We start from the raw sequence: 18447 nt of genomic DNA on the forward strand, positions 1-18447 counted from the left end.
GTGTAATGGTATTCTACTTTTTATTTTTGTTCTAATAATTTGATCTGAACCAATATTACTTCTCTGATTATTCTGGTAAGATTTTGAGCACGCTGATAAGTAATTCTTTGCTTTGATGTGTGTTTTATCGTTGTTTGATTTTTGAATGATAATGGGCTGTTTTTCCCTGACCCTTTCCTGAGGAGAGGTGTGACACATGAAGTCCTTTGGAGGAACTCCCCTTTAGGCTCTGGGAGGGGTTCTGGGGTCTCTCTGGAGCCCTCTCACAGCCCCAGCTCCCCCAGGCTGTCTCTCACCCTTTAACTCTTGCACAGTCTTACAACTGTGAATTAGTGACATTTTGTACAGAGCAAGAAGGTGTTGTTCTTATCCCAGCAATAAATTTCCCAGGCTGAAGGGGCTTCATCCACAGAAGCACAGAGTCCTTAGGGTTGGGAGGCTCAGGTTTGTTGTGGTTGAAATGGCTCCCGAGGTATTAGAAAGTCTTTTTTCCCAGCCATGTAACTGAAGAAGAAGTTGAGATTCCTCAGCTCTGCTTTTCAAGGTTGTTTATGTTCTCGTATCTATTACATTCTTTCTCTGACCTGCTGAGATCTGTCCAGCAGGTCGGGTTGTGGCACAGTCCCTGCCCTTGGGGTGGTGTTGGCTTTTTATAATATGAACTACATGGACTTTATTGACAATAATTTTCCAATAGCTATCACCTATGTTAGACAGTCTGTCTCTACTCTAAACCAATCCACAAGTGCCACCATCACAGCAGAAGATGGAGACAAGAAGAAGGAGTTCAGAACACACCCAGATTTCTCCATCTTGCCTCTTGAACCCCCATTCTAGTACCTCAAAAATTCCACTTTTTCACCCTGTGACAAATTAACTATCATTCTACTCAAACTCCTGTGGCTTGTAAATCCTCACACAAAGTTGGTAATTGTTTCCATGGGCTAAAATCAAAGGCACAGGTGTTTTTGACTCCATGCCAAGGTCTCTGAGCCCCTGCCAGGGTCTTGAGTCCTCCAGGGCAGCCAGAGAAATGTCCTGGGCTCTAACAGGGAGGGAGCTCTGGAGATCCTCTGTCCCACCCCTTGCCAGGGTCACCTGGAGACACAGGGGCATGCCCAGGTGGGTTTGGGATGTTTCCAGAGTGGGAAACTCCAACCCTTCCCTGGGCAGCTGCTCCAGTGCTCTGTCACCCTCCATGGAAAGAGGTTCCTCATGCTGAATGAGAACTTGTTGGGCTTGGCCAGTTCATGGTCATCTCTTCTTGTCCTGTCTCTGGGCATCTCTGAACAGAGTTTGGCACCATCCCCTTGGCCCCTGCCCTTGGGATTTTTTATAGATTGATTAAATCCCTTCTAAACCTTCTCCAAACTAATGTGACCCATCTCCCACAGTCTCTCCTCATCAGAGAGATGCTCCAAACCCCTTCTCACCTTTGTGATAACCCCACTGCATTCCTGTATAGTTCCCTCCTCCTTCCTGAGAGCACAGACATTGGAGAAGGAGATATGCAAGACTTGACATTCATTTGAATGTTTTCAGATTCAAATTCTCCAAAATTCTCTGAGCAGAAAGCTTTTCATTGCTGTGAATAAGATCCAATGGGGCTGGAGCTATACATGTGGACACTTCATCCAGCATTCTACAAAACCAAGTCTCATTTGTAGTTGTCTAAGAAAGGCATAAAAACTGCCTATTCACAGTTTTATCCAGGCCTAACAGGCTCATTTTATGTCATCAAATTTATTGTCACACTTCCTGACTTGGACGTGCATCACTTGAAGCATTCCTAGTTTAGACAGGTGATTTATGAGGCCAGCTGAGCTCCCTGAGTTTAATTTGATTTAGGGAAATTTCCCAGAACTTACCAGGGGAAACTCAGTTATAAATCCAAACATCATATTTCATAAGGAGATTTTACATTTTTCTCCTAATGTGTTAAAAATATTTCCTTGAGGTGTGACTGTGCTGCAGCTGCTGAATTTCAGTGCGTTCGGGAGCATTTCTGCACAGTTCTGTCCCACAGGCAGTGGGACCAAGGCACCCTCAGCACATTCCCTCTGCTCTGGGAGCCCCTGGAGCTCTGTGCCCAGCCCTGGTGTCTCCAACATAAGGACAAGGAAATGTTGGAGCTGGTCCAGAGGAGGCCATGAAGGGCTCTGGAGCACCTCCCCTGTGGAGCCAGGCTGGCAGAGCTGGGAATGTTCAGCCTGGAGAGGAGAAGGTTGCGTGGAGACCTCACAGAACCTTCCAGGCTCTGCAGGGGCTCCAGGGAACTGGAGAGGGACAACTCATCAGGAACTGGAGGGACAGGGCAAGGGAGAATGGCTTCAAACTGACAGAGGGCAGGGTTAGTTGGGATATTGGGAAGGAATTGTTCCCTGTGAGGGTGGGCAGGCCCTGGCACAGGGTGCCCAGAGAAGCTGTGGCTGCCCTGGATCCCTGTAATTGTCCAAGGCCAGGCTGGATGGGGCTTGGAGCAGCCTGGGACAGTGGAAGGTGTCCCTGCCCATGGCAGGGGTGGCACTGGATGATCTGGAAAGTCCTTCCAACTCAAACCATTGTGGGATTCCAAACCATTTTGGGATTCCACTATTCTATGCAGTGGCTAAATGTGGGCCTTAATCAATCCTTACTTTTGTTTTTTAATTGTTTTTTTAATAACTCCTTTTTTTTATATATCTATGACTGGTGGTATTACTCTTCTTTTCAGTTTTTGTTCTTTCTTGCTCTTTGTCTCTTACATAAATTGCAGTTTGTTCCATAGAAAATGGGCCTAGGCTCAATAGAATTCTCAATAAAGGCCTTAGTAGCTCTGGGCTGATTATTCACATTGCCCATCATTACACATTTAATCTAGGCTAGGAACCTTGGACCTTTGGATTGCTGAGGGACTAATGGACTAATGAGATGTCCAAATTGCCCTTCCGAGCTTTATTGCAAATAGAAGAGGCTCCTGTCTGAAAGCCTTCATCACAGATGCTGCAGGTTTGACCAGCTGGATGCCTCCACGTGGGCAGGGATGGGTTCAGCCCCCAGAAAAATCTGTCACCTTCAGCAGTGTGACAAAAGCTTTGCTTACAGAGCAACTTCACCTGCTCAAGAATTGCCTGCTCCCCCAGGGCTCAGGTGGGAATGACATCTATTAACCTGAAGGTCAAATATCTGCACTTGCAGGGGGATTACTGCCCAGAGTGTCCCAGTTCTTTAGAGAATAGCTTCTCCCAACTCTAGCAATGACATTAAAAGTTGTCTCTTAAGGAAAAAAGTAACCAGGCAGTTCAATGGCTGTGTGTGCATAGAATCCAGCTGCTTTAGTAAATATTCACACCAAAAAATTCATATATATCTGGGCTGAAGTGGAGGAATGTAGTCACTCCAATTTATTTTAAGAGAATATGACAGAATATTGCCTTTCCAATGAAGGGGAAAAAAATTATCCTCAATGTATTCCATTCTACCAAAGGCATATTAGAAATAGCACCAATGTTTTCAATCTCAGTCACTTCATGTGTTCATTTTGCTCTCTGAGTCTGTTAAAGCTGGGAAATAATGTATGAAAATAAATGCTTGGTACTTTTACATGACTAAATCCTGATTGACTCGAGGCTTTAATGTTTGGAGTCCAGATAAAATTCATAGCTAAGAATTTCCATTTTCTATTTTGTGATGACAAGTCAGCATTTTTAAAATGCTTAGCAGCACAGTCCTCATCTTAACTTTATGCATCTAAATATTAAAAAGGCAGCTGTGATGCTCTCTGATGTCCTGCTGTTAAACAAGAACTTTCACATCTCAAGCTGTCAAACTAGTCCCTTCAGAAATACAGATTCTGGGAAGGAAATCTTAGACACTGGACAGCAAGAGAGGAATTAAATTCATAGAAAGAGAGAGGGGTACAAAACCAGTTTAAAAAAATAAAATTAAAAGATTCATAGAGCTGACTCATGGTAGAATTACTGTCTAATCTTGTAGAAATTGTCTATTATTTTGTGGAGGTGGAGTTTGGTTTGGTTTTGTTTGTTTGATGCTGAGGAAGGACTTAGCTGGAAAATTTATAATGATATGCAAGACATAGGATTATTTAAAATTATTTGGAGATCTTACACAGCCATAAAGTTCTCTCATGTTGTGATGCCTTAATTTTGTAGGCAAAGGAGTTATGCCTTAATACACAACTGGTAAACTGAATAACTGAGGGGAACATGCAGGGCCCCAATGAAAAGGGCACATGAAAGAAGCTCTACACATTTATAGCATGAATTATCTTTTGTCATTCCCCTATTCCTGTTTAATGCTTAAAGTTTCTTTTTCATCTTTCCCTCACTCACTTCTGAGAGTGAGGGAAAGATGTAAGAGGAAAATTTGTGTGTTCAAAACCAGTGATGGTTGATTTTCTTCTGTCAGGCTCATGTTCAAGTGATTGTACATGGTCCTTGTATTTTTGGTTTTCTGTTATCCCTGTGGTACCTCAGTGTTTTTGGAGTGACTTACACAGCTGTGATGGGATCTCAAAGCTCTTCAAAGGCTCTTTGTTCTCCCCTCTCTCCCCACCGAAGAATTGTGGCTTGATATGTACACACCTCACTTTGTTTGACTCCTCCTCTTCTCTCTTCCCTGTTAGCTGAGAATTGGCAAAAAGCCCTTTTTTCTGAAAAGAGAAAGCTCTTGGAATGTGCTGAAAGGTGCTCACGCTCTGGATTAGTCCCTCTTAGGGGAGCATTGTTTTCAGAGCAAAGCTATCTCTGCCTCCCAGGTGGTTTTAAGCTCTTTTCTGTCTGCTGTGTGCTGAGAGCAGATCATAGGCAGGCAAACAATGCCTGCTGCAGGTGTGACCAGAGGCTGGGCAATCCTGCAGCACCCATTGCTGCTAACATTGGCATTTCTTGTGTTTCCCTTTCATACCTGCACGTGCCACTGAATGTTCCCTCAGCCAGAGGAATGTGTGAGTGTGTTGACAAGACATGCCGGTATTTTTAGATGCACATTGCCATCCAAGGAGAAATCTGCAGGGAAGGAAAATTTCACTATTTCTGGGAGGTAAAACTGTTTCTTCGGTCGTAATTCACACCTTACTGTTGTTGGCTTGCCAGGGAAAAAAGGAATTTATGGCCCTGCACTCCCACGTGCACTCACTCCCAGAGCAGTGGTATCTCTGGTGTGACCACACTGCCAAATTTGTGAAAATTAATGTCAGAAATCCATACACTGCTCCGCCCTGTGGGTAAGCTGACATTTTATCCCCTGTGAACCCTGTGGGTTGTTTAATTGGTGATCTGTGTATGCAGAAAATGTTGGGTATCTGCTGCTTCTGGAGTAGATTTGGTGCTTAGAGAATGAAGCAGAGTGAATAGAATGAAGCTGAGTGGATAGACCCCAAAGTCAGCCCTGCAGTCCCACAGACTGCCCTTGCTCTGGTGTTGAGATGTCCCAGCATTGACTCTCACTAAAATTCTTCGTTTCCAAACCTCATCCATACCCAGGGAGATCTTGCCCTCTGCTTTTAGCTGCAATGAGGCATACAGGCTCTCTTCCTTGTTTAAAACCCTACTCAAATGAGATCTTGGTTCCTTTCCTCTCTACTTTTCCCTGGATTCCTCCTTGCACTCCAATCACCTTGGCAGGATCCCTGGCTGCAGCACCCAGAGGATGATCCCATTCCCAAGGGTGGCACAGCAGCTCAGATTCTGTCCCCTCCCTGCCAAAAAAACTGTGGCTGATGCACTGTAAAACACTGATCCTTCCCCATATCCCCTTTTCCTTTTCCAGCAGAGAGGAAGGTGTGGATCACTTTTCTTCCCCATGACATTTTTTTGTCCCTGGAAAACGCGCTGCATTTTCAGTGTAAAGACCTTCAGGCAGTTGTAGCCCCTCCTGCATTCTCCATCCTCCTTCCTGCACAAACTGCTTGCTCAGCCTGGGAAAACTGACTTTTTTTGGTTTTTGTCTCTTTGCTGACTTGAGGTGTCTGCCAAATAAGCACTTTCACAAGAAATGCAGTCAGCATATGCATACCTTTGGAAACAAAGGCTCTCCCTCAAATTTTGGGAAGAAACACCCTGAAATGTGACGACACCTCTCTCTACCTTCAGCCACTAGAATATGAATGCATTTTCTTCCTGCCTATATTTTTTCAGCAAGCAATGAGAGAAATGAGAGTTCATTCATGTTCACTATGTTTGAATATGATTCAGTTCAGCCTCTGTATTCCCAAACAAGTGTGGATTTCCATGATTCTGTGATTCTCTATTACCATCTTTTCCATGCTTTGTTGTTTTTGGCGGGTTTTTTTTCCCCATTTATGATGGCAGGAAATAACAGCATTGGTGAATTCCAGCAGAAAGCACCTGGATCTGATCCCTCCAAATATCAGCAATGCCCAGATGGAAATGAGTGCACATGCATGTAGCCACAGCTCTTTCTTCTCCACCCTTGGGTTCATATCTTATTACAAAACATTCTTATGGATCAAGTTGTTTGCTGATTTGACTCATCTAGAGTAATCTTTTTCTAAAAAACATTCTGAAGTTCTTTTTTGAAAACATAGAAAGTTTCCAACTGGAAAAAATGTCAAGAGGGAAATATTATTGTCTCATTTGAGAACCAGATAAACCTGTGCCTTTTTTTCTCACTATATACTTGCAGGGTTTTTTCCCCTACCATATTTATTTTTATAGAATCCAGTTCTGGTAAAATAAAAACTCTCCCTGTTCCATGAGCCTACAGGTTCCAAAATCCAAAATTAGTCCATGAGTAGTGGGCTAGGAAATCTGGCACAAAGCTGGTGAGTAATGACAGGAGTTTTCCACTACTCCAGTCCAACACAATGAATATATTGTGTAATAATTAAATTATGATCCACTTTTGGGGCTTCTTCTGATCTGTATCTCCTATTACAGATATCATTCTGCACAGTGAAGAACTTTAATTCTTGGCAGAGAAAGATATGTAAAAACAAAAAAAAAACCAATTCAGCCAAGAAAGAAAAAATAGTCATGGGGAAAAATCTTAAGGAGGATTCACTTGTTTGAAAAGACTACACAAGGTACTGAGTAGTAAAATCCAACTATCTAATTTTGCAAGTTGTAATAGTTGCCAAAGACATAACAAAAGAGCAAAAGAAAGACTTGAAGATGAAAACAGGAATACTGAAAATTTTAACTGGGGAGATCTTTCTAATGCAAGAGCAAGCCAAAATCTGGACACATAGAAGAGAGGCTCAGATACATTATTTATCAGCAAAAGAAAGCTGTAAGTTGAAGAAAAACAGGAATTCATGCAGAGGTTAATTCCTCCAGCAACAAAGAAAAGAAAACAACAAAAAAAAAAAAAAAAAAAAAAAAAAAAAAAAAAAAAAAAAAAAAATAAACAGGGGGAAAAATAGCTGTGAATTTTAGTTCTGAGTGACTTCTTAGCATAGAAGGTCTGAGAAATTATCCAAATGGGTGGCAATGAAACAGTAAAGCAGATAAATATTCATAGAGGTCAGGAGAGAGAGGAATCACTAAGGAAAAGATTTCCCTTGGCTGTGGGCTTTCTGAAGAGTTTCTGCCCTGGTATTTTAGCTTGTCTACATTCACTTACAAGGTGTTTTCTCCCCTGTGCTGCTGGGATCTTGCTGGAAGTGAGTGTGTCTTAGATTAGGCTAAATTCAAATGACTCTGTAATACAACAAATTGAAATGAATAAAGTGAATTTCATTGGAGTCCTGCTGAATTAAAATTGTGTATGAATGAAATGGCGGTTTTTGCTTTCTGTGCTTGCCCGTTCTTTATGCAATTATTTCCCATTTAAAAAATACAAATTGACTTTTAAATCCGTGACACAGATTCAGAATGAATGCAAGGAGGTACTACTAAACCATTTTGTATCAGTTTCCTTCATTTTACCCTGCATTTACTAATGGGCACTTCTGACAATCCAGCCATTTGTTCTGTTCTCTTGCAAGAGGCAGCAAAAGCTTCAGTTCTAGGTTCTGCTGTCTCAGATGTGCTTTTTATCTGCTAGGATGTGTCAAACAGCAAAGAACCTAATTCTGATCCACAGACATTCACATTTAATTAATTTCAGTAATTGACAATGTTTAATTAATGACTTGCACTGTCAGCTTTATAAACTGGGTTTCTTGTATCTGTAAAAGGGGATATTTTTCAAAAAACTGAAAATTCTTGCATTGAATAGAATGGAAAAAACACCCATCCACTAAACAATTGCATTGGCAGGGAATTTTTTAACTTTAATTAATTTTTTAACTTTAACTAATTTTAACTAATAACAAATTTTAACTTTAATTAATTTTTTAATTAACTTGAATCTAAGCAGCATGGCTGTATTTGGGTGAGCAGTCCAAAATAGAGAATTCTGAACATTACAGTGTGTGCATTTGGGAGGAGGCAATGTATGCATATGCTTGATTATTTTGGTAAATATGCAAAGCAAAGGATCAGGGGCATTGAAAAGCATTTTGGTCATTTGCAGACAGCCTCTCACCCGTCTCCTCTAGAGCTAATGCAGGCTTCCACTGCTGTGCATCCCACAGCTCCAACCTCCTGCCCATCCTAAAACACTCCCTGGGATCACCCTGGTGTCACATTGAGCACCTTGGAAAGGACCAGCCTCAGGTGGAGCATCACTACACTGGCATGAACTCCTAGATCCACATCCTGAAATTAAAATATCCTATGGCTTTGACTTTTTGACAGTTTCTCTTAAAATCTGGAGTCAATCTCTTCTCTTTGCCTACCCCTCCTGAGTTTAACACACACAAAAGTGCATCAAAGTTACTACTTTTGTGTAAGAAAAAAGAATCCCACAGCATTTCTTTGTAATAACTGTTCAGCTACAAAATTTTATTGGTCTCCTTCTATGTTCCCTCTAGAGGATGTAATGCACAAAAGCATTGCCACGGAACATATAAAATTACAAATGAAATTTATTGTAAAAAGTAGAATGTCTTCTAGACTGGTGTCAGTATTTATTTCATTCATAAACCAAAACTGCAGGTATAATATATTCATTGTCAGCAAGTTCATGTGTGTAAATTGCCATCCAACAGTATTGACTGATATAAGACAGATATTGAAAAGACAATTTAAATTTACTCTTCCAAACATAAACTGTTCCACAAAAGCACTGTAAAAACTCCTTCAAAGTTTTGTGTTGTGCTTCACATTTATGGTTAACTACATAATTTGGTTGTGTCATAATCCACTGTGTTTGGCAATTTGGCATTAAAGGCCTGCAAAGCAGATTGGATCCTCACCACTTCACTGGTAGACAGTTTGAGTCTATGACGGAGCAAGCAAGAGAAGAGGTCCAGGCGACGTTGGCCGGGTGGAGAGAGTTTATTTACACGATCCCGAATCTCCAACAGCTGCAAAAGTGCTGAGTCCTGTGAGCCCTGAGTGTAGGGGTAGTCCAGCTGCAAAATCAAGTCTCGAATTGCTTCTGGGTCGAAGTGCATGCTGTAGCCAAACACTTGGATGTTGTTGATTTTCATGTAGCCCAGATTTCTGGAGGGATCAATAAATTCCAGGGGTTCATAGTAGATGCTCTCGTTGCCGTTTGGGCCGTTCGACTTTATTCGACTCCTCAAATAGATGTGCACAGTTTCAAAAAATGTCTTCCACTTGTTGCCCAGAGTCAGCGTCCAGTTATAGCACTGAAGGGGTAAGTCCAGTTTAGTCCGCTCCCAGTCTGGGAAATTATTTTCGTTCACAGGCATAAACCAGCTCTCAGAGTGGCTGCCCCCAAAAGGGTTGATATAAACAGCAAGGACGGGCTCCAAGGTGCTGTTCTTAGTCAGGCAAATCTGCAGAGAGAGGCCCAGTATCATATGCACCAGGCTGGACTTGTACTTGTTGCTCTTGAGGGTGAGGAGCATGCGCTTCCTCCAGGAGGGGTCGAACCAGCTGTTGAGGCGCATGTCGTTGCTGATGAAGATGGCGTGCACCTCGATCCTCCTGTCCGTCTTCTGCAGCAAGTACCTCATCTCCAGGTCCTGCAGGTCCGTCTCGAAGCCGATGTAGTGCTCAGTGGAGTCGGCCACCTCGGGCTTGCAGAGGCCCTGGCTGAGCATGTAGCCGGCGTTGCAGGCGCCGCAGCGCGTGCGGTTGTCGGGCGCGCAGCTGAGGCAGGCGGGGCCGTCGCCCAGCGTGCAGGGCAGCGGCGCCTGGCACGCCACCTGGTCGTTGGGGCACGCGCGCGTGTGTGCGTCTCCTCCGAGAAGCTGCCCAGCAGCCCGTTCTCGTTGCAGTACAGCAGCGACTGGATGCGGTTCAGCCAGTAGTTGGAAGACCTGCAAGCGCAGAAATAAGTTGGTTTTAATGAGGACTTTAGCAAATACGACTTTGTGATATTTTATCAATTTTAAATATAGTATATTTATAAGATATATATAATGTAATGTAATATAACATATAAATAAAATAATAAAAATATGTTATATTTTATAGACCTTTATAGACTTTTATAGACTTTTAATATATAAAAATATATATTTATATGTATTATATATAAATATAATATAGAAATATATATTTTTATATATTATATAAACTTTGTTATATTTAATAAACTTTTTATAGACTTTTTATATTTTATATAATATATATAGTATAATATAATATTACAATATATATAAATACACATAAACTTTGTTATATTTTAAAGACTTTTTATCAATAATATAGTATTATATATGATATATATAATATATATCATATATACAATATATATAATATATATTATAGATAATATATATTATATATATTATATATTATATATTATATATATTATATTATAATATATATAATATAATCTACAAAAATACATAAAAACTTTGCTATATTTTATAGACTTTTTATAGACTTTGTTATATTTTATAGACTTTTTATACACTTTTTATAAATAATATAAGATATAATATAATGTATATATTATATATAATATAATATATAATACATATACAATATAATATATATAAATATATTATATAAACTTTGTTATATTTAATAGACTTTTTATAGACTTTGCTATATTTTATGAATTATATATCTAATAAATATAATATATTATATAATAAATAATATAATATATAACACATAGAAAAATAATATTAAATTACATTTAAATTCTTTATAATTTATCAATTTTATAGAAAGAGGAAAATAAAGCTGGTTTTAGTGTCAGGTTAAGGCACAATAGCATCTGCTGTCAGATAGATACAAGTATTAATTTCCTCTTAACAATGCAAAATCACAAAAGAGAAGTTTCCTTATAAACCCACAGGCATGACAGGAACATATAGTTCAGGTATTTCCTTTCTCTGTGGCTCTGTCAAGGAAGCCTGACAAAGAACCATTTTTGTAACTGTCTTCAGATTAACATCTTGAAATCCTGCGCAGTTGAGATTATTTTTGTGCATTCTATTTGACCAAAGAAGAGCTTAGTGTGTATCTAAGTATCTACAACTCTACTGTCCCTCTATGCTATTATGAAGATTTTTTTTAAACTAGCTGGAGCTGCATTGATTTACAGACAGCGAGCCAAAATTCTTTCCTAGAATAGCAACAGATCCCCACTCCCCACCTAGCGAGATTCTTTAGACAACTTCCAGCACTACAGAATCTCTACAGGAAGCCAAGCATGAGCATGTTGTGTTTACTTTTCATCTTTGGGGACAAAATTAAAAGATCACTTTAATGTTCTTCTTGTCATCTCATTTTGGTTTCACTAGGAGGAACAGTTAATGTCCTACATCACACTGAGAAAACATTCTGAAAGCAACAGTTCAGGCTGATGAGGCACAGCCACTAAGAGAATGACAATGGGAAGAGCAGAGCTACATGGAAAGAGTCAGAAAATTATTTTCTTTGCATTTTTCAAGTCCTATTATTCCCAGCAATGCACAGTTTAAAGAATTTGTTTTGTCTGCTGCAATCAGATCTGTTGTTGCCACATGAATGATGATGGTTGTGCAGTTTCTTCCCCTTTCATTACATTGTTTTGTAGAGAAAATACAAGACCTTCATTTATTCCTGACTGGCTTTTAAGTCACATCTGAATTTGCCTCAAGGAGAAATCCATGGCATCTCAAATTATGGTATTTAAGAAACATGAAAATAAAGTTCAGTAAAAAAATTCTGATGACTTTTAATATCTTTTTTTTTCCTTTTTTAGGGCAGGAATCTTGGTTGTTCAGGGCTGGGGGTTTATATGCCTATAGCTCTAGGTATTTTCTGGAAGGATAAGTAAATATAATCACATGCACAACATGAACATACCTTATCATTATTCTTCCTGGTGCTTATTTGAAAGTCAGCATTAAGCAAAAATATTCTGGGTGAGCCAACCATATTCTGGGTATTCCAACCACATGGTGTATAAAATATTGGTTTTTCCTTTATTAATGATGCAATCTACTATTTCAAGGCTTATGAGAATCAAAATCTCTAAAGTCACTTCTTTTTTGTTCACTTTATTTTTAATGAGCCTACCTTCCTACTTCTATTTTGTTAGGGAATGTAAGCAGCAATTTAAAAATCTGCATGAAGTTACAAGCTGCAAAATAAAATAAGTTTCTTTCTATAACTTAGTAATGTTGTTTGTAATTTAGTATTATCTAGCTTATTTGAGCTGCTATGTCTTTGATGATTAGCAGTTGCAAAGAGGTCAACAGCTTTAGAGGGAAAGAGGTTATCTCCTTATTCCAATGAAGTTCAAAACAATAACATTCTAATATTATTGCCTTCCTTTGATTTCTCTTTACCTGATTTTAAGCAGATTTCAAGAAGAATCTGCTTATACTTGTCTTTGATTATTTAACAAATACAATCTATTTTAAAAAAATAAAATCTACTTCCTTACTTAACTGCTTGTTTTAAAATTAGTCATTAAGGAATACTGTTACTCTTTTTAAATTTATTGCTTTCAGTGGAGCAAATTAAATAAATTATGCAAAAGTACATAAAATGTGGGTGATACCTACTTTATTTAAGCCACTCATCCTTAATTGGGTAAACTCACACTGGCACGTCATTACAAAATCCTTCTTTTTCTCCTAGAAATTCAAGATCAGATAAATTCTGGAGCCTGCAGCCAAGGGACAGGTTTGATTGGGAGCAGATGTGTCCTGCAGGTCACATCTGGCTGAACAGCTGGTGCAGCTGAGGCTGCCACAGCCCCTCTGGGGACGGTGGCACCTGGGGACAGAGGGGTTTCAGAGAAGGTGAGAGGTGACAGCTCAGGTGCCAGACCTGCTAACCCTGTGCCAAGGGCTTCAAGCGTTGCTAGCTTGGGGCTGGAAAATAAAGCATCCAGGGAGAGAGGCTTTCCAGGGCGGTTTGGAACCCCATAATCCAGCTGGAACTGGATGATCTTCAAGGTCCTTTCCAGCCCAAAATGTTCTGTGATTCATTCTGTGCAGAAGGTGGTGCACCCAGGGGATCTTCTCTGTGCCTGGACATGGATGTGTGTGGGAAACAGGCAGATTTGGACATGCTTCCAGTTCTGTGACTTCCCCAACATCACAGAGGTGTGGTGGATGGACAGAGACTCCTTGGAGAAATCGGGTAGAAGGAGAACACTTGCACTCCCCAAAAATATAAGACTACAGAACTAAAACCTCACTAGAGAACAAGGAACGGACTGGTTGGCATCTCCAGGGCAGGGGTGAGAGCAGAGGACAGTGAGAGGGGCACTGTCAGAACCTTTACACACCCCAAGATAAAAGGAAATGGGTGAGGCCTCCCTGAATTCACAGAATCACCAGGTTGGAAGAGACCTTCAGGATCATCAAGTCCAACCCAGCCCCAACACCTCAACTAGACCATGGCACATCCAGTCTTTTCTTAAACACATCCAAAGATGGTGACTCCACCACTTCCTTGGAAAGGCCATTCCAGAACTTTATCACTCAGAACCAACTGGAGAAAGCAACATGACCACAGGTGCCCTGAGCAAGGCTCAAAAAAGCTCTTCAATTATTCTTTTAACAAAAAAAAAATATATTATTATTTGATTTGGGAAATTACACATGCTGGCCTGACGAGTTAGTTTTCCAAACACTGGGATGTAGAACCACCTTCCAAAGTTAATGCAACCAGCAAGAATAGTCCTGGTCACTCCACTGAGCTTCAAATAAAAATGAAGTGCTTGAAATACCTCTGTCTTCCTCATCCTGCAAAGTTATGTGATAATTTATAATCAAAAGCTATTTCTGGCTATTCACACACTTGAAATCACAACTTTACTGTAAAGTTGTAGTAAAGTAAAGTAAATTTTTAGTTTAATTAAATATGACACTTTGTGAGTACAGGATACTTGTCAAATTGTATAATGAATTACATCTTCCTAGAAATTGTTTGGAATTTTTTTAAACTTCTTTTGTTTATTAATGTAAAGTCATTGAAATCAATGTTTAAAAACCAGCACAAAAGTACAAAATAAGTGCTAAATCTGGGCAGAATTTTTATGGAAACATGAATATTGATTGTCCTGTTAGTAGAAAACCTGTTGTCTCTAGAGACAAGAAGAGAATCTAAGAAGAGAATCAGTGCTCTGACTTATGAACATAGAGACAAGCAACCCTTCCAAATCCCAAACTCCTGCCTTTTAGTTAAGACCCCAAAACTGGGTCTCCATTATTCTGGGGTTTGAATCTCACCAGGTTCTGCAAAGCACTCCTGCTCACACAAATCACACCTTTAGGGGAGAATAATTCCTCCCTCATTAATAATAATAAGAAGAATCATTTCTCCCTCCTTATTCCTCCTCGTCTGATCAAATATGTCAATGTGAAAATACCTGGAGGTGCATGACAATATTCCACAAATTTTCTCAGTTCTTAAAATTTACTTGGAAGCAGATTTGTAACTAATTCTGCTTCAATGACAACTTCAGCTCCAAGTTCTACTCATTTCCTACTGTGCTGCAAGCTCAGGCTACTGTTGCAGGATGAAGAGACTCTTGTGGTTAAATCTGCTGCCCCATAAACTGCACCAGCTTTCAGCTGGAATGCTTGCAGGGGAAAGAAAGCCTGCCAGATAATCTCACTTTTACACAAGCATGCTAAAAAATACGATAATCCTAGGGAAGTTAATGCAGCAATTAACACCAGCCAAGTTTCTGATGAGAATCTTAATGGCACACATAAATCATAACTCTGAAGTGCATTTAAAATATTTTGCAATTCTTTTTCTTACTGTGAAAAAAAAAAAAAACTTTGCTTAAAAACAGGATTATTTTTACTTGAGGAATTGCAAGCTTAATCCAAACCACGTGCTATTCCTGTTCAGCACACTGTAACATTAAATGTAAGAACAAAGCACTATGGTCACCCTATAGAATAGCTGGAGCAAGTATTTAATCATGATATGACACTTTTACCTCCTTCTCTGCCTCACTAAGTGCTTAACATCTGTTGTACATCAGATGGCTCAGTAGCAGATGATGAGTACTCAGTGAGGCAGATGCTAAGTAAAAAAATGAAGACAATTTAACAAGAAGAGGAGAGGCAGTAAAATACCCATTACTTACTTTCCCCTTCTTTGGAGGCCAAGTCCTGTATAAATCTGTGAGACAGCAACATCAGCACCAAATGCACTTACAGCCATCTCTACAACACCCTACTCTGGATCAGGTGGATTTACATCTTGGGAAGGACAAAGCAGACTCCAAGTGCTTTGTTTCTGTGCTGTGATTCAAAACAGCAGTAATGGCTGCTTAATTTGATAATGGTCTTTTATGAGAGTGTTGTTTTCTTCTAGGAATCAGGGTAAAAGTGCCAACTGCACAGTGGCCAGGAGAGCAGTGAGTGATTGTAGAATCACAGAACCACAGAATGGTTTGGGTTGGGAGGGACCTCAAAGCCCATGCAGTGCCACCCCTGCCATGGGCAGGGACACCTTCCACCATCCCAGGTTCCTCCAAGCCCTGTCCAGCCTGGCCTTGGACACTGCCAGGGATCCAGAGGCAGCCACAGCTTCTCTGGGCACCCTGTGCCAGGGCCTGCCCACCCTCACAGGAAACAATTCCTTCCTAATATTTAATTTTGCCTGTCCTCTGGCAGTAGGAAACGATTCTCCCTTTTCCTGTCACTCCATCCCTTTTAAACAGTCTCCCTCTTTCTTTCCTGTAGGCTCCCTTCAGGCACAATTTGGTCACCCCAAAGCTTCTCCTGGTGAAAAATCCCAGCTCTGCCAGCCTTTCCTCCCAGCAGAGCTGCTCCATCCCTCTGCCCATCCTGGTGCCTGCCCTGGGCTCTCTGCAGCAGCTCCAGCTCCTCCCTGTGCTGGGGCAGCTCTGCAGGTGGGGTCTCACCTGAGCTCAGGGGCACAATCCCAATCCCTCCCCTGCTGCCCAGGCTGGGGCTCAGCCCAGGGCAGGGGGTTCAGGGTGGGGGCAGCTCCAGCTCTCACCCCCAGCACCCCAAGTCCTTCTCCCAGGGCTGCTCCAGCTGCTCCTCCCAGCCTGGACTGACCCCAGGGGTTGCCCTGAGCAGCCCTGGTTAAACCTCCTGGGGTTGCCATGGGCCACTCCTGGAGCCTGTCCAGGGCCCTCTGGTGTCACCCTGTCCTTCAGGGCTGTCACTGAACCCTCAGCAAACCTGCTGAGGATGGCCTCCATCCCTCTGTCATTAGAAGATTGAACGCTTTTAGTTAATTCAGCCTCACAAAATTACCCACCACTGAAATAAATGTGCCTGAAATCATTTTCCTGTGGCTCAGGTTACAGGTGCGGCAGTGATTCTCTGGGTGACACTGCAAATCCCACTGCCAAGGATGGCACAGAGGAGCAGTGCAGCTGCTCTGCATTCACATCTCACAATTTCACTGCTGCTCTCTCTACCTGAACCAGGAACTTTCAGGCTGACCCAAAGGTCTGGGTGATGTGGGCCATGGTGAACACAAAGAGTGGCGTAAAGTAGGGAAGTGTCACAGACATCTTGTCATGAAAAATCCTTTCCTTAGGATTTTTCCTCCTGGGAAGCTGAGAGGCCTCAGGAGCAAAATGTAAACAATGATTATCTGCTGCTGTGGAATGCAACAGGTGCATCTGTGATTGGTCTCATAGAGTTGTTTCTAATTAATGGGCAATCACAGTCAGCTGGCTCAGACTCTTTGTCCAAGACACAAGCTTTATTATCATTCTTTTAGATTTGATTTTTAGCTTAGCTAGCCTTCTGATGAAACCTTTTCTTCTATTCTTTTAGTATATTTTTAATATAATATATATCATAAAATAATAAATCAAGCCTTCTGAAACATGGAGTCAGATCCTCATCTCTTCCCTCATCCAAGAACCCCTGTGAACACCATCACAGGGAAGGACTACGATGCTTTTCTAAATGTATGTAAAGGAAAGTGAAACCTCTACCTAAGGAATGCCTGCTAGCACACACAGAAAGGATATTAATTAGCTATGGAATTTTAATGGAAATTTTGTCTCCATGTGCTGAAATTGCTTCCAGCATTGAAGGGGATGAAGTATCTAAAGAAGTCTGTCCAGTGTGTGGATGCTCTGTGGTGACTGGATGAACGTGGAGCATGCTGCTGGATTATGTTGCTGGGGCTGTACACAATCTAAACTGAATCTACTTTGAATTATGGAGCCAAAATACCTTGTTTTCCCTGTTAATCACATTTAAGGAGAGTCTTTCCAGATCCCCTAACCCTCGTGCCACCATCCTGCAGCTGTTGCCTGGGCCCCTCAGGGCTGGTACAAAATCAATAATACATGTTCTTCCTTTTAAATTCCACATAGTCTTTATATCATGAGAAGTAGAGGAATTAAATCCCTGCATTAAGTGAAACCTTTTGTATCTCAAAGACAAAACTGCCATGGGTTTAACAATATTTCAAGCTAAACAATATTTTGGGACTAAAGCATGTCATATTTCAGAGGATGTTTCTGCTTGGTCTGTTATGAATTGATTTACAAAGCTTTGTAGTTTTAACTACCTTGATGTTATACCTTTATAATTCTCATAGTAAAATTTTTCTAATAATAAACATTTCTGCCACACACCCCCAAAAGGATAATTATTAAGAAGAAAAAAATTAAGATAGTATATCCAGAACTCTTTTGACACAGCCCTAATCATAATGACCATTGTGGTACTTTTAATTGGGAATCAAACTGCTTTGAAGCACCAAATATTTATGTAAAGGGAGACAAATCAGAGACAAGCTTTGGAAGCTTTTACTAAATAATGATCCAAAGTGCAGCAGGGACAAAGGAAATACACAGGAAATTAATTAATGGAGTCAATTATAGAATGAAAGGAATCAGAGCTGTTAGGAAAATGCAGAGTTTCCATGTAAAGGAGAAAGAAACATGCACAAAATCCAACCAAAACACTCCAGCCAAAAACCTCCACACCACCCAACCATTGTGTGCCTCTTGGAGCCACTCACCTGCTGGGTGTCAATGTCTATCTGTTCTTGT

General features: G+C 40.7%; 1 protein-coding gene across 1 annotated transcript in view; it reads right to left on the bottom strand.

Moving 5' to 3' along the window:
* Positions 1–8828: 8828 nt before the first annotated feature.
* The window catches only part of LOC115906374 (BMP/retinoic acid-inducible neural-specific protein 3-like), a 200976-nt gene continuing 191357 nt past the window's right edge, over positions 8829–18447 (bottom strand). The window contains 2 exon segments of the mRNA XM_030953521.1: positions 8829–10210; positions 10213–10297. Coding sequence (XP_030809381.1) covers positions 9179–10210; positions 10213–10297 — 1117 coding nt within the window. The 3' untranslated portion in view covers positions 8829–9178.

The sequence above is a fragment of the Camarhynchus parvulus genome, chromosome 8, assembly GCF_901933205.1.
Source record: "Camarhynchus parvulus chromosome 8, STF_HiC, whole genome shotgun sequence".
Classification (NCBI taxonomy): domain Eukaryota; kingdom Metazoa; phylum Chordata; class Aves; order Passeriformes; family Thraupidae; genus Camarhynchus; species Camarhynchus parvulus.